The sequence below is a fragment of the Salvelinus namaycush genome, chromosome 3 (assembly GCF_016432855.1).
Source record: "Salvelinus namaycush isolate Seneca chromosome 3, SaNama_1.0, whole genome shotgun sequence".
Taxonomy (NCBI): Eukaryota; Metazoa; Chordata; class Actinopteri; order Salmoniformes; family Salmonidae; genus Salvelinus; species Salvelinus namaycush.
In genome coordinates, this window is record NC_052309.1 from 78635054 (window position 1) to 78651742 (window position 16689).

The following is a 16689-nucleotide window of genomic DNA, read 5'->3' on the forward strand; positions in this document are numbered from 1 at the left end:
TGAGGGAGAGAAACAGAGTGAAAGAAAACTGGAGCGAGAGAACGAGGGAGAGAGAGATACCAGGATCTGAGCGTGACTAAACAGATTTTCCATCGACTCTGGTTAGGTCTCCCACAGGGAAACGCAGTGTGTGTGCATGTGCTCCTCTCTCAGTGTGAATGAGTGTTTGCGTGCGTCTGGGACTAAGAAGCGTGTCTGCTCCTCGCACAAGACGGGCTGGCCGTACATCATCACCCGCAGAACACAACACCCGCTCCTCCAGTCAAGAGAGGAGGAGAAGAGAAAGGAGAACGGAGAGGGGAATAGGGAGGGAGTGAAAGAGTGACAGATGGGAAGAGGGGAAGGCTGGAAATGAAGAAGATAAAAGTGAGCTCACAAAAAAAGCCGGAGAAGAAATTAGCGAGGTAGACTCACAAAGGCTATTAGTGATGCGCGGCTGCTCGCTTTAGCAGTGTCATGTAAACAAGTCCAGCCTCTGGCCGTGGTGGTATTGGAGGGTGAGCAGGTTGAACGAGGCTGAGCATCACTGATCGAAGTGGAGCGACGGCAAAGTCCCAACAGACAGCAGCCTCGGTCGGCAGAGAGAGGAGCGCCGACAGAGCAGAGCAGAGGGAACCGGCAGGACGAGCCTTTCTCTGACAGACGGCACCAGATAGAACCACAACAGACTCACTGCTCTCTTCTTTTACCTTCCGTTCTTTCATTTTGTCTGTGCTTCTCAGCTCATCTTGCCTCTCTCTCCTCTAGCACTCACTCCACCCCCTCTCTTCTCCCTCCCTATCCTTTTCCCTCTCCCTCCCTCTCGCTCTCTAACTCTCTCTCTCTCTCTCTCTCTCTGTCTCTTCCTCTCTCGCTCTGTGTTACACTAACTGGTGCGGATGCTGGAGTCGCTCATGTAGAAGCTGCATCACTTGGTGCATATTTGCATGGCTGAATGTATTTCTTACTGCTGAGTTGGATGAGTGGAGTACTTTCAGGTCAAGGGAACCAGATGGACTGAGAGGGAGAAGCCCAACAAGTAGCTAAAGAGTAAAACAGGACACCAACAACAACAAACAGAAGACACTGTGACAGAGAGAGAGAGTTAGTATGTGTGTGTGTGAGTGAGGTTGTGTGTGAGGAGCTTGTACAGATTGTGTGTAACAGCAGAGTCAGATAAGCACAAATCCAGGTGTGGGTTACATCGGTGGGGATATCGGTGCCCTGGAGCTCCATGTGGGGCCCAGCCCCTGAGGCCTGGCTGGGAGATGAAGCCTTTCTCTCGGCACTAGGAGCGGTGTGGGCAGCCATGGCTCTGGAGGGGCGATGTCTCCAGCGGGGATCCCCAGCCGTGGTGAGGAGAGGCCGCCGGCGCCTCCCTGCAAGGCCAGGCCTGTCCTCAATCACCTCCACCCTGCTGGCTGGGACACGTCTGCACGGCCTCAGGCATGTGTGTGTGTCCGGTGGCTCCATAGGCCGTCGGGCCTTCTGGCTGCTGGCCCTGTGCACCTCATTGGGCCTGCTCCTGTCCTGGTCCTCCAACCGCCTGCTCCACTGGCTCTCCTTCCCCACCTACACACGGATCCACACAGAGTGGACCAAGGAGATGGCCTTCCCCACAGTCACAATCTGCAACAACAACCCAATCCGCCTCTACAAGCTCACCAAAAGTGACCTGTACTTTGCTGGCCACTGGCTGGGCCTACTGCTGGCCAACCGGACGGTGAGACCCATGGTGCTGGATTTGCTGCAGGAGGACAGCCAGGCCTGGTTCAGCAAACTGTCTGACTTCAGGCTGTTCCTGCCCCCCAGAAACTTTGAGGGCAGCAACCTGGAGTTTATGGACCGGCTGAGCCACCAGCTGGAGGAAATGCTTCTCTCCTGCAAGTACCGAGGAGAACCGTGCGGTCCCCAGAACTTCACCTCTGTAAGTCTCAGCGTAGCTCCCTCTTAAATCACTTCTTCATTGACAGTTTAGCTCTGTGTGGTGGTTGAACCTCCCAGACTGTTCATCTGATTTCACCTGTTGTCTCTCCTCTTTTCATGGAGTTTCATCTCTTTCCTTGAAGTTCACAGTAGTTAACAGCAGGGTTTGGAACCCCAAAAAATGTCCAATCGTTTTGTTCTGAACAGAACCATTATTAGTTTTGTTTTGTTCCACTGTTCCGACCTGCAAAAGTTCTGATCAGTTTGGAAACAAAAAAAAGTACCAGTTTATATCGTTCCTCTCTGTTCCTTTTTAAATGTCTGAAGTAAGTGTTTTTTATTACACTAGCTCAGCATTACATTTCTTTACCAATCAGTGAGGATACGGTAGCTTGCAATGGAGCGGGCGAGCTATATTTGTTTTAGCCTAGGCAGCCAATGGTAGAGTTCTCATTGGGGCTGAACATTTTAGCCCAGTCCGACCCAAGCCCGATGAGCTGAAGCCCGAGCCCAGGCCTAGTCCGAAAGCCCATAAATGTAATGAGCCCGAAACCGAAACGATGCCTGATTTCTAGAAAACGGACGCACCTTTCCCTAGACCATATTGCTCTTTTGTTCAAGTTAACGAGTAGACTATTCATTTACACTGGTTTTTACAACAACGTGGCAGAGATGGAAGCGAGCAGAGTGAGGAGAGAGTGAAAAGCACTTGCCGTGTCTAAGAGAAGTGATGAGAGGGGAAAACCCAACTTGAATATAATCAACAACTGTTGTATGTGGATCTCAGGGTTTATACAGTAAGACATCCATACTGTTGTATGTGGATCTCAGGGTTTATACAGTAAGACATCCATACTGTTGTATGTGGATCTCAGGGTTTATACAGTAAGACATCCATATATATATATACATATATATAAGATATATATATATACATATATATAAGATATATATATAAGATATAAATATATATCTTAAGAAATTAGACAAATGCTTCTTCTGTTGCCTGTTTTGAAGTGTGTTTGGTTCCTTGAGCTAACTGTTTTCGTTAGAACAGAATATCTGTGATTTCTTATCATTTATTCAGAATTGTTTACACTGTTCCAAACGGTCAGAAAACAAATATTTGAATAATAGCCTAGGTTTACACACACGGGTCACACAGCGCTCAATCCTCTCCTCCTTCTTGATCTCTTTCTTCTTTTTGTTGTTGTTATTATTATCATAATTAGAAAAGTAACTAAGCTAATATCATCAATAGTAGGCTTAGTTTTAAAATGAATAACAAAGGCAGCCTTGAATAATTAAACAAATAAACCGCAACATGTTAGCAACTGTCGGAATGCAACTGTGTTTAATCTTTGTAGGCAAAAACATTCATTTCTTCCTTAGAACAGACTCGAGGATTTCTTATTTGTTAGGTGTTGTTTACACTGTTCCAGTGTAAACAACACCTCATTTCAATATTCAAGACTCCATGTCTGACACCTGTTTGGCAGAGGCACACAGCGCTCGGCTTACCCACCTTCTTCGGTTTCTTCTTAGGATTATTATTATTATGCAGTAATATAGTAGCCCATATAAGTACGAGTCAGTCAGTCATGACTTTAAATACAATCAAGCTTTTTATTTCGAAAACAAAATAACACATGAAATGTTCTGCCTAATTAGGCCATGGCCTAAGCATTAAGGAAACAGAACAGAATACAGCAAAATAACACATCAATTAAACAACATTGGAGCCATGGAGTCTTGAATATTAAAATAATAAATAAATGTTCTGGATATTATTAGCTGTACGCCAGCCTATGTCCTAACGGGTGCATGCATGTGTCACCTGAACAGAGCATGGCAGGGAAGGCACATTTAGCAAATAGGGAATATTTTTGCGTTCTCAACAAATTAGGTAACATAACTTTTCAGTCACAGAAACAACAAGTAAGAAACTAGTGAATTACTGTAGTTAGATTGCAGCTTCAGCACCTCGGACAGCGCAATACACATGGCAGCCTGTGGCTGCTCCTGCAGCTGACAGGGAGGAGAGAGAGACAAGGGTTCAGGCTGAAATTGAGATCTCTAGTGCATGGGCGCTATCAGCTGACTACGATATAGTTGTTTACATGTGCCATGGACAGACAAGTGTAGGGTGCGAGATGCGACTGAAATTTTGTAGGTGGGGGGAGAGAGAGAGGGTGGAGGAAGTGGCTTGGCTTGAAGCACTGGGCACAGTTATGACATTATCTGAATTAGGCCCACAGAATTATACCTACGGAGGAGCGGCTTCTATGGAGGAACTTTGAATGTCTTTGAACTTCCGAGAGTTGTCTTAATGTTGAACCAGAGCTAGCTAGCTAACTAACAAGCTTGTGTGTATAGAGCCACACCAGAATAAAAAAAAAACACTTCTTAGCTTTTTGTAGTTATTTAATCCAATGTGAAACGTGATAACTATAGTATCCGTAACTAGCATTGAAAAAGTGAATCCATTCTTCTCTAATTAAATATCTCTCCCTAATTTCTGAACGCTTGTAGCGTCAGTAGGGTACAGCAGCCTAAGCTTTGAAGGGGGAAGGGCATGTTGCCTACACACATACACTGGGAAAGATTTTCAGCTGGCAGGCAGACACTGGAATATACGTTTCTGAGTGACAGAGTGAGGGCTTTGCATAGGCGCCTTTCTGCCCGGAACATAAAACAATGTTATTTTTTTATTTTTTTTATTTCACCTTTATTTAACCAGGTAGGCTAGTTGAGAACAAGTTCTCATTTACAACTGCGACCTGGCCAAGATAAAGCAAAGCAGTGTGTCACGTTCTGACCTTAGTTCCTTTGTTTTGTCTTTTGTTTTAGTATGGTCAACGACGTGAGTTGGGTGGGTTGTCTATGTTAGTTTTTCTATGATTTTCTATTTCTGTGTTTGGCCTGATATGGTTCTCAATCAGAGGCAGCTGTCAATCGTTGTCCCTGATTGGGAACCATATTTAGGTAGCCTGTTTTCTGTTGGGTTTTGTGGGTGGTTATTTTCAGTCTTTGTGTGTCTGCACCAGATAGAACTGTTTCGGTTGTTTCTTTGTTGTTTTGTTATTCAGTGTTCAGTTTTGATTATTATTAAATATCATGAACACTTACCACGCTGCACCTTGGTTCTCACCTTCTTCCACCGACGACAGCCGTTATACAGTGCGACACATACAACAACACAGAGTTACACATGGAATAAACAAACATACAGTCAATAATACAATAGAAAAAGTCTATATACAGTGTGTGAAAATTAGGTAGGATAAGGGAGGTAAGGCAATGAATAGGCCATAGTGGCTAAATAATTACAATATAGCAATTAAACACTGAAGTGATAAATGTGCAGAAGATGAGTGTGCAAGTAGAGATACTGGGGTGCAAAGGAGCAAAATAAATCAAATAAATAACAATATGGGGATGAGGTAGTTGGATGGGCTATTTACAGATGGGCTATGTACAGGTGCAGTTATCTGTGAGCTGCTCTGACAGCTGGTGCTTAAAGATAGTGAGGGAGATATGAGTCTCCAGCTTCAGTGATTTTTGCAGTTCATTCCAGTCATTGGCAGCAGAGAACTGAAAGGAACGGCGGCCAAAAGAGAAATTGGCTTTGGGGGTGACCAGTGAAATTTACCTGCTGGACCGCGTGCTACGGGTGGGTGCTGCTATAGTGACCAGTGAGCCGAGATAAGGTGGTGTTTTACTTATCAAAGACTTATTGATGAACAGGAGCCAGTGGGTTTGACGACGAATATGAAGCGAGGGCCAGCCAACGAGAGCATCAGGTCGCAGTGGTGGGTAGTATATGGGGCTTTGGTGACAAAACGGATGGCACTGTGATAGACTGCATCCAATTTGCTGAGTAGAGTGTTGGAGGCTATTTTGTAAATGACATCGCCGAAGTCAAGGATCGGTAGGATAGTCAGTTTTACGAGGGTATGTTTGGCAGCATGAGTGAAGGATGCTTTGTTGCAAAATAGGAAGCCGATTCTAGATTTAATTTTGGATTGGAGATGCTTAATGTGATGTAATGTAATTAATGTAATTAACCGGTTCCCATGCTTTTAAAATAACTGTAACGCTTGTCGTGGTTGGAAGAAGAGGAGGACCAATGCGCAGCGTGGTAAGTGTCCATATTGTTTTAATACGAATAAATGAACACTGAACAAAAACAATTAAACGACAAACGAACACTCCTGTACGGTGAAACAAAACACAGAACAGAAAATATAATCACCCACCACACACAATGACAAACAGGCTACCTAAATATGGCTGACAACGACTGACACCTGCCTCTGATTGAGAACCATACTAGGCCCAACACATAGAAATCTACCAACAGAACAAAACATAGAAAAAACAACATAGAATGCCCACCCCAACTCACGCCCTGACCAAACTAAAATAAAGACATAACAAAGGAACTAAGGTCAGAACGTGACAATAACGCTTCTGTTCCGGAACAGTATAGATCACTTCTTTCCCGGTTCTGATTCTGTTCCTCAATTTTTTTTAAATTAAAATATTATAATAATCTGGTTTTAGGTTCAGGGAGCTTTTCGGTTCTATTCCCTGAACCGGTTCCAACTCCTGGTTCACAGTCACACCCTTTTACCTGTTTTTTGTCCTTAAACGCTGTCATGGAACTCTAGAACCAAGGTAGGCTATTATTATTATATTTATCTACATATTTTTTCATCCCTATGTTTTGAGCTGTTGGATTTATCCATCTTGACTAGTACTTAGTATTTGCTTTGTATAGTATTTACTAACTGTTGAGGAAAAACTCATTCCAATGATCAGGCAGAGCTCATTTTCTGGTTTATAAGAGTTTTATTCAAGCAATTGCCAGGAAGTTCCTTCTCAGGATAAAAGCCAGAGTGTAACTTGATTATTTTCAAATCACAGTTGTTACACACTTTATCTACACAAAGAGCTGTTTACCCCTCCTAGAGGGAGGTAAGCTTACAAAAGAGATAAGGGTTAATTATCTCTACTCCCTTGAAGCATTAAAACAAATAAAAGCAGGTTCTAACCAGTTCTCACAGACTATGTGTCAAAGACAGGGGAGTGATAAGATCTTTAGAACCGACAAAGACAGAACAAGAATCAGACTAGTTAGGCATTTAGGGCCCCAGTGTAACGGTGTTCCTCCTCCTCTTCATACGAAGAGGAGGAGTAGTGATTCGACCAAGGCGCAGCGTTGTGATATGACATGATATTTATTTAAACAAGACGAAAACAAACTATACTTGACTAACTAACAAAACAATAAACGATGTAGACTGACCTGAACGTAAGAACTTACATGTAACACGAACGCACGAACCGGGAAAACAGACTACACAAAAACCGAACGAACAAACATACCGAAAACAGTCCCGTGTGGCGCAACATACACAGACACGGAAGACAATCACCCACAAACTAACAGTGTAAAACAGCCTACCTATATATGATTCTCAATCAGAGGAAATGAATAACACCTGTCCCTGATTGAGAACCATATAAGGCTAATTAACCAACACACTCCCACATAGAACAAACAACAGACTGCCCATCCCAACTCACGCCCTGACCAACTAAACACATACAAAACAAGAGAAAACAGGTCAGGAACGTGACATAACCCCCCCCTTAAGGTGCGAACTCCGGGCGCACCAGCACAAAGTCTAGGGGAGGGTCTGGGTGGGCATCTGACCACGGTGGTGGCTCAGGCTCTGGGCGAGGTCCCCACCCCACCATAGTCAATCCCAGCTTCCGTATTCCCCTCTGAATGACCACCCTCCTATTCCACCCACTTAATTTAAAGGGTACCGTTGAGATAAGGGGCAGCACCGGGATAAGGTAGCTCAGGACAGAGAGATAGCTCAGGACAGAGAGGTAGGTCAGGATAGAGGGGCAACTCCGGACTGAAGGGCAGCTCCGGACAGAGAGACAGCTCTGGACTGAGGGGCAGTTCAGGATTAATGGCAGCTCTGGGCTGAGGGTTAGCTCATGGCTGGCTGACGGCTCTGGACGCTCATGGCTGGCTGACGGCTCTGGACGCTCATGGCTGGCTGACGGCTTTGGACGCTCATGGCTGGCTGACGGCTCTGGACGCTCATGGCTGGCTGGCGGCTCTGGCAGATCCTGTCTGGTTGGCGGCTCTGGCAGATCCTGTCTGGTTGGCGGCTCTGGCAGATCCTGTCTGGTTGGCGGCTCTGGCAGATCCTGTCTGGTTGGCGGCTCTGGCAGATCCTGACTGGTTGGCGGCTCTGGCAGATCCTGACTGACGAATGGCTCTAGCGGCTCCTGACTGACTAACGGCTCTGACGGCTCGGGACAGACGGGCGGCTCTAATGGCTCGGGACAGACGGATGGCTCAGACGGCGCTGGGGAGACGGATGGCTCAGACGGCGCTGGGGAGACGGATGGCTCAGACGGCGCTGGGGAGACGGATGGCTCAGACGGCGCTGCGGAGACGGATGGCTCAGATGGCGCTGCGGAGACGGATGGCTCTGGCTGATCCTGTCTGGCGGAAGGCTTTGGCTGCTCCTGTCTGGCGGAAGGCTCTAGCGGCTCCTGTCTGGCGGAAGGCTCTAGCGGCTCCTGTCTGGCGGAAGGCTCTGTAGGCTCATGGCAGACGGGCGGCTTTGCAGGCTCATGGCAGACGGGCGGCTTTGAAGGCTCAATACAGACGGGCAGTTCATGCGGCGCTTGGCAGACGGACAGTTCAGGCGCCGTTGGGCAGACGGCAGACTCTGGCCGGCTGAGACGCACTGTAGGCCTGGTACGTGGTGCCGGAACTGGAGGCACCAGACTAAGGACACGCACCTTCAGGCTAGTGCGGGGAGCAGGGACAGGGCACACTGGATTCTCAAAACGCACTATGGACATGGTGCGTGGTACCGGCACTGGTGGTACCGGGCTAAGGGCACGCACCTCAGGGCGAGTGCGGGGAGAAGGAACAGTGCGTACAGGGCTCTGGAGACGCACAGGTGGCTTAGTGCGTGGTGCCGGAACTGGAGGCACTGGGCTGGAGACACGCACCATAGGGAGAGTGCGTGGAGTAGGCACTGGTGGTACTGGGCTGGGGCGGGGAGGTGGCGCCGGAAATACCGGACCGTGCAGGCGTACTGGCTCCCTTGAGCATTGAGCCTGCCCAACCTTACCTGGTTGAATGCTCCCCGTTGCCCGACCAGTGCGGGGAGGTGGAATAACCCGCACCGGGCTATGTAGGCGAACCGGGGACACCATGCCTAAGGCAGGTGCCATGTAAGCCGGCCCGAGGAGACGTACTGGAGGCCAGATATGTTGAGCCGGCTTCATGGCACTTGGCTCAATGCTCACTCTAGCCCTACCAGTGCGGGGAGGTGGAATAACCCGCACCGGGCTATGAACCCGTACAGGAGACACCGTGTGCTCTACTGCGTAACACGGTGTCTGCCCGTACTCCCGCTCTCCACGGTTAGCCTGGGAAGTGGGCGCAGGTCTCCTACCTGCCCTCGGCCCACTACCTCTTAGCCCCCCCCCAAGAAATTTTTGGGTAGTACTCACGGGCTTTTCGGGCTTCCGTGCTAGACGCGTCCCCTCATAACGCCGGTTCCTCTCTCCGGTTTCCTCCGCTCTCCGAGCTGCCTCCAGCTGTTCCCATGGGAGGCGATCCTTACCAGCCAGAATCTCCTCCCATGTGTAGCAACCCTTTCCGTCCAAAATATCCTCCCATGTCCATTCCTCCTTCTTGCGCTGTCCCTTACTCCCGTTACACCGCTGCTTGATCTTTTGTTGGTGGGTGATTCTGTAACGGTGTTCCTCCTCCTCTTCATACGAAGAGGAGGAGTAGTGATTCGACCAAGGCGCAGCGTTGTGATATGACATGATATTTATTTAAACAAGACGAAAACAAACTATACTTGACTAACTAACAAAACAATAAACGATGTAGACTGACCTGAACGTAAGAACTTACATGTAACACGAAGAACGCACGAACCGGGAAAACAGACTACACAAAAACCGAATGAACAAACATACCGAAAACAGTCCCGTGTGGCGCAACATACACAGACACGGAAGACAATCACCCACAAACTAACAGTGTAAAACAGCCTACCTATATATGATTCTCAATCAGAGGAAATGAATAACACCTGTCCCTGATTGAGAACCATATAAGGCTAATTAACCAACACACTCCCACATAGAACAAACAACACAGACTGCCCATCCCAACTCACGCCCTGACCAACTAAACACATACAAAACAAGAGAAAACAGGTCAGGAACGTGACACCCAGAGATAAGGGCCAATAACAAATCCCTCCTTTGTGGGGTGTATGAAGAGGTTATTGGACAGCAGGGACAATTCCCAGTGAAAAACACTATTCAGCTCAAGCATTTTCATAGAATTTAGACTGCAACAAAACCATTTTGCCCCCACATAACTGTTACCCAGTATTCGCTTTGTACAATATTTACTTATCCTGAGCAAAAATATAAATGCAACATGCAACAATTTCAACGATTTTACTGAGTTACTCAGCATGTCAATTGCACACTCCCTCAAAACTTGAGACATATGTGGCATTGTGTTGTGTGACAAAACTGCACATCTTAGAGTGGCCTTTTATTGTCCCTGGCACAAGGTGCACCTGTGTAATGATCATGCTGTTTAGTCAGCTTCTTGATATGATACACCTGTCAGGAGAAATGATCACTAACAGGGATGTCAACAAATTTATGCACAGCATTTGAGAGATTTTTTATATTTTTTACATATGGAACATTTCTAGGATATTTTATTTCCACTCATGAAACATGGGACCAACACTTTACATGTTGCGTTTATATTTTTGTTCAGTATAGTATTTGCTCTGTTAATTGTAGTTTCTTCCATGCTCATTAGGGCCTGTTCATGGTTCTGTTGATTAGATTTGGGCATTACTTGTTGAACCATGTGGTGGCCTTGGCCTGGGAGCCATTTCATATCACAGGGAACAGTCTCTATTGCCAGCCCCATGAGAACTGTACTGCCTGATCTCTCTCTCTCTCTCTCTCTCTCTCTCTCTCTCTCTCTGTTTGTGCTTCTCATGGTGCTGTGACAGTGACAGATGTTTTCTCTGAGGTGACACAAATGCTCAAACACTCTTTGAAATGTTATTTTTGCATTTCATTTTTCTCTTCTTATCTCCCTCCATTGGCCCTAGAGCCTGTAAAACTCACTGGAGAACAGAAAGGGAGTGTCAAATGAAGGTGATGCGTGCAGTACTGTGTTTGTGAAGACAGAGTGTATGTGTCCATGTGTTTATGTGGGACTACTGCTACAGTCCTCACTGATGTGTCAATCATTATAGCACAAGTTGTAGGCTCTCAGCCACTCTCACTTCACTTTACATGTTGAGCAGCAGTGCATTAAAACCAACTAACAGAGCAATATTAACCTCCACCCCTTCAATAAATACAGTTGAACGAGTGCAAAGCAGTGGTCTCACTCTTCATACTCCTTCATGGCCCCATTGAGATGGTCAGCCTTGTGTCCATGGCTGCATAGAGATGGATGACTTTCATTAAGTTTAAACACAGCGTCCGATTAGCGCTAGCGCTGTAATGATCCTGCTGTCAGTCCTCTGTATCGGCGGCCTCCCTGTCCGGAACAGGACGAGGAGCAGAGCAGCACGCCGTCAAACAATGTGGTACTTAATCAGAAACATGCCCTCAGGCCAAGACCCTGTAAAAATGTTTCAAACCAATCTCAGTCATCTGGAGTGAGGTGCTCATCCTGATTGCAACACAGACATAAATTTATTTAGGATTCTCACCACGGTGGCTCCTGAAGTTCTGTGGCTGAGTAATCTATACAGGGTATAGACAGGGTGGCGTACAGGATGCGGACAGGGTGCAGACAGGGTGCCCACAGGGTATAGACAGCATATACAGACAGGGTGCAGACAGGGTATAGACAGCATATACAGACAGGGTATAGACAGGGTATAGACAGCATATACAGACAGGGTATAGACAGGGTGCAGACAGGGTATAGACAGCATATACAGACAGGGTATAGACAGGGTATAGACAGGGTGCAGACAGGGTGCAGACAGGGTATAGACAGCATATACAGACAGGGTATAGACAGGGTGCAGACAGGGTATAGACAGCATATACAGACAGGGTATATACAGGGTATAGACAGCATATACAGGGTGCAGACAGGGTATAGACAGCATATACAGACAGGGTATAGACAGGGTGCAGACAGGGTATAGACAGGGTGCAGACAGGGTGTAGACAGGGCAGACTGTCACGCCCTGGCCTTAGTTATCTTTGTTTTCTGTAATATTTTGGTTAGGTCAGGGTGTGACAGGGGGGATGTTTGTGTATAGTTGTCTCGTCTGGGGTGGTTGTATGGTATAGGGGGTTTTGGTAGAGTGTATGGGTTTGTGTTGAGTGTAGGTGTCTAGGTAAGTCTATGGTTGCCTGAATGGTTCTCAATCAGAGACAGCTGTCATTCATTGTCTCTGATTGGGAGCCATATTTAAGGCAGCCATAGGCAGTAGGCTTTTGTGGGTAATTGTCTATGTTTAACGTTTGTAGCTTGTGTATGCACTTACGTTTGTAGCTTCACGGTCGTTTGTTGTTTTGTTTTGTAAAAGTGTTCGTTTTTCGTGTTTCATCTTCAAAAATAAAATAAGATGTATTTCTCTCACGCTGCGCCTTGGTCCACTCTTCCTCAAAGTTACGACGATCGTGACACAGACAGGGTATAGACAGAGTATAGACAGCATATACAGACAGGGTATAGACAGAGTATAGACAGCATATACAGACAGGGTGTAGACAGGGTGTTTTTTATTAATTAATTTTATTTAACCTTTATTTAACTAGGCAAGTCAGTTACCCCGGTCAACCCTAACCCGGACAACGCTGGACCAATTGTGCGCCGCCATATGGGACTCCCAATCACGGCCGGTTGTGATACAGCCTGGAATTGAACCAGGGTCTGTAGTGACGCCTCTAGCACTGAGATGCAGTGCCTTAGACCGCAACGCCACTCGGGAGCACTGCTGTAGAGAGGGTGTAGACATGGTATATAGACAGGGTATAGACAGGGTGTAGACATGGTATATAGACAGGGTATAGACAGGGTGTAGACATGGTATATAGACAGGGTATAGACAGGGTGTAAACATGGTATATAGACAGGGTATAGGCAGGGTGTAGACATGGTATATAGACAGGTATATAGACAGGGTATAGACAGGGTGTAGACATGGTATATAGACAGGGTATATAGACAGGGTATAGACAGGGTGTAGACATGGTATATAGACAGGGTATATAGACAGGGTATATAGACAGGGTGTAGACATGGTATATAGACAAGGTATAGACAGGGTGTAGACATGGTATATAGACAGGGTATAGACAGGGTGTAAACATGGTATATAGACAGGGTATAGACAGGGTGTAGACATGGTATATAGACAGGGTATATAGACAGGGTGTAGACATGGTATATAGACAGGGTATAGACAGGGTGTAGACATGGTATATAGACAAGGTACAGACAGGGTGTAGACATGGTATATAGACAGGGTATAGACAGGGTGTAGACATGGTATATAGACAGGGTATATAGACAGGGTATAGACAGGGTGTAGACATGGTATATAGACAAGGTATAGACAGGGTATAGACAGGGTATAGACAGGGTGTAGACATGGTATATAGACAGGGTATAGACAGGGTGTAGACATGGTATATAGACAAGGTACAGACAGGGTGTAGACATGGTATATAGACAGGGTATAGACAGGGTGTAGACATGGTATATAGACAGGGTATATAGACAGGGTATAGACAGGGTGTAGACATGGTATATAGACAAGGTATAGACAGGGTATAGACAGGGTGTAGACATGGTATATAGACAGGGTATAGACAGGGTGTAGACATGGTATATAGACAGGGTGTAGACATGGTATATAGACAGGGTATAGACAGGGTGTAGACACGGAATATAGACAGGGTATAGACAGGGTATATAGACAGGGTATATAGACAGGGTGTATATACAGGGTATAGACATGGTATATAGACAGGGAATAGATGACTTCAAGCCAGTTCTCTCAGGATGTAAGTGGCTGTGTTTGATTTTGAGTGCAATGTGTGCAATGTCCGTTACAGTCAGACTGTGTGAAGATGTCCGTTACAGTCACACTGTGTGAAGATGTCCGTTACAGTCAGACTGTGTGAAGATGTCCGTTACAGTGAGACTGTGTGAAGATGTCCGTTACAGTGAGACTGTGTGAAGATGTCCGTTACAGTCACACTGTGTGAAGATGTCCGTTACAGTGAGACTGTGTGAAGATGTCCGTTACAGTCAGACTGTGTGAAGATGTCCGTTACAGTCAGACTGTGTGAAGATGTCCGTTACAGTGAGACTGTGTGAAGATGTCCGTTACAGTCAGACTGTGTGAAGATGTCCGTTACAGTCAGACTGTGTGAAGATGTCCGTTACAGTCAGACTGTGTGAAGATGTCCGTTACAGTCAGACTGTGTGAAGATGTCCGTTACATTGAGACTGTGTGAAGATGTCCGTTACAGTGAGACTGTGTGAAGATGTCCGTTACAGTCAGACTGTGTGAAGATGTCCGTTACAGTCAGACTGTGTGAAGATGTCCGTTACATTGAGACTGTGTGAAGATGTCCGTTACAGTCAGACTGTGTGAAGATGTCCGTTACAGTCACACTGTGTGAAGATGTCCGTTACAGTCACACTGTGTGAAGATGTCCGTTACAGTCAGACTGTGTGAAGATGTCCGTTACAGTGAGACTGTGTGAAGATGTCCGTTACAGTGAGACTGTGTGAAGATGTCCGTTACAGTCACACTGTGTGAAGATGTCCGTTACAGTGAGACTGTGTGAAGATGTCCGTTACAGTCAGACTGTGTGAAGATGTCCGTTACAGTCAGACTGTGTGAAGATGTCCGTTACAGTGAGACTGTGTGAAGATGTCCGTTACAGTCAGACTGTGTGAAGATGTCCGTTACAGTCAGACTGTGTGAAGATGTCCGTTACAGTCAGACTGTGTGAAGATGTCCGTTACAGTCAGACTGTGTGAAGATGTCCGTTACATTGAGACTGTGTGAAGATGTCCGTTACAGTGAGACTGTGTGAAGATGTCCGTTACAGTCAGACTGTGTGAAGATGTCCGTTACAGTCAGACTGTGTGAAGATGTCCGTTACATTGAGACTGTGTGAAGATGTCCGTTACAGTCAGACTGTGTGAAGATGTCCGTTACAGTGAGACTGTGTGAAGATGTCCGTTACAGTCAGACTGTGTGAAGATGTCCGTTACAGTCAGACTGTGTGAAGATGTCCGTTACAGTCAGACTGTGTGAAGATGTCCGTTACATTGAGACTGTGTGAAGATGTCCGTTACAGTCAGACTGTGTGAAGATGTCCGTTACAGTCAGACTGTGTGAAGATGTCCGTTACAGTGAGACTGTGTGAAGATGTCCGTTACAGTCAGACTGTGTGAAGATGTCCGTTACAGTCAGACTGTGTGAAGATGTCCGTTACAGTCAGACTGTGTGAAGATGTCCGTTACAGTGAGACTGTGTGAAGATGTCCGTTACAGTCAGACTGTGTGAAGATGTCCGTTACAGTCAGACTGTGTGAAGATGTCCGTTACAGTGAGACTGTGTGAAGATGTCCGTTACAGTCAGACTGTGTGAAGATGTCCGTTACAGTCAGACTGGTTTTTCATTGAGCCGTGGTTGAGCCGTGGTTGAGTTGTATTGTGATGGTGGTGTGGGTGTCGTTCTTTGTATGCACAGTATGTAGCATTGAGCCGTGGTTGAGTTGTATTGTAATTGTGGCGGGTGTGTTTCTCAGCTGGCTGTGTGTTTAAAACCTTTTCTCAATAGGGGGGGCGCTGTTTTCACTTTGTAAAAAATCGTTCCCAAATTAAACTGCCTCGTACTCAATTCTTGCTCGTACAACATGCATATTATTATTACTATTGGATAGAAAACACTCTCTAGTTTCTAAAACCGTTTGAATTATATCTGTGAGTAAAACAGAACTCATTTTGCAGCAAACTTCCTGTCAGGAAGTGAGAAATCTGAAATCGGGGGCTCTGTTCCAGGGTCAGCCTATTAATTTGCATGGAATCTATGGGTCTACATGCACTGCATACGCCTTCCACTAGATGTCAGTAGGCAGTGAGAGTTGGAATGGGGTGTATAGCTCAATCTGAGGCCGAACAAGACCTCTTGGAACGGTGGGTCTAGTCTTTTCACCATTCAGCTTGGCGCGAGAGGGAGCTCAGGATTGCGTTCTGAAAAGCTTTCGTTATAGGCGTTAGATATATCCGGCTCTGATTTTATTTGATATATGTGTTAAAAACATCATCAACTAGTTATATTAAACCGACTTATATCAGTTTATATCAGTTTATTCCGATTTTCGGTATTTTCTTTGTTATGCGTTATGGTGAGTTGGACACTTCTGTGCCGCATGGCTAGCATTGGCTAGCGTTCTACAGATGAAGAGGGCATTCTACAACCAAACAACAATTATTCTGGACAAAGGACCCCTTGTACAAGATTCTGATGGAAGATCATCAAAAGTAGGAACCATTTATGATGTTATTTCGTATTTCTGTCGAAAATGTGTCGTCGTATTTTGGGCGCTGATTTTGGACGCTGTCTCGCTATAACGTAAGCTGTATGTTGTACTTAGGTTATTTAAAAAAATCTAACACAGCGGTTGCAT

The 16689-nt window shown here is 46.0% G+C and overlaps 1 protein-coding gene across 1 annotated transcript in view; it reads left to right on the forward strand.

Moving 5' to 3' along the window:
* The first annotated feature begins 1288 nt into the window (after positions 1–1288).
* The window catches only part of LOC120044633 (acid-sensing ion channel 2-like), a 149851-nt gene continuing 134450 nt past the window's right edge, over positions 1289–16689 (forward strand). Inside the window, exon 1 of the mRNA XM_038989306.1 lies at positions 1289–1906. Coding sequence (XP_038845234.1) covers positions 1289–1906 — 618 coding nt within the window. The remainder of the gene's footprint in view (positions 1907–16689) is intronic.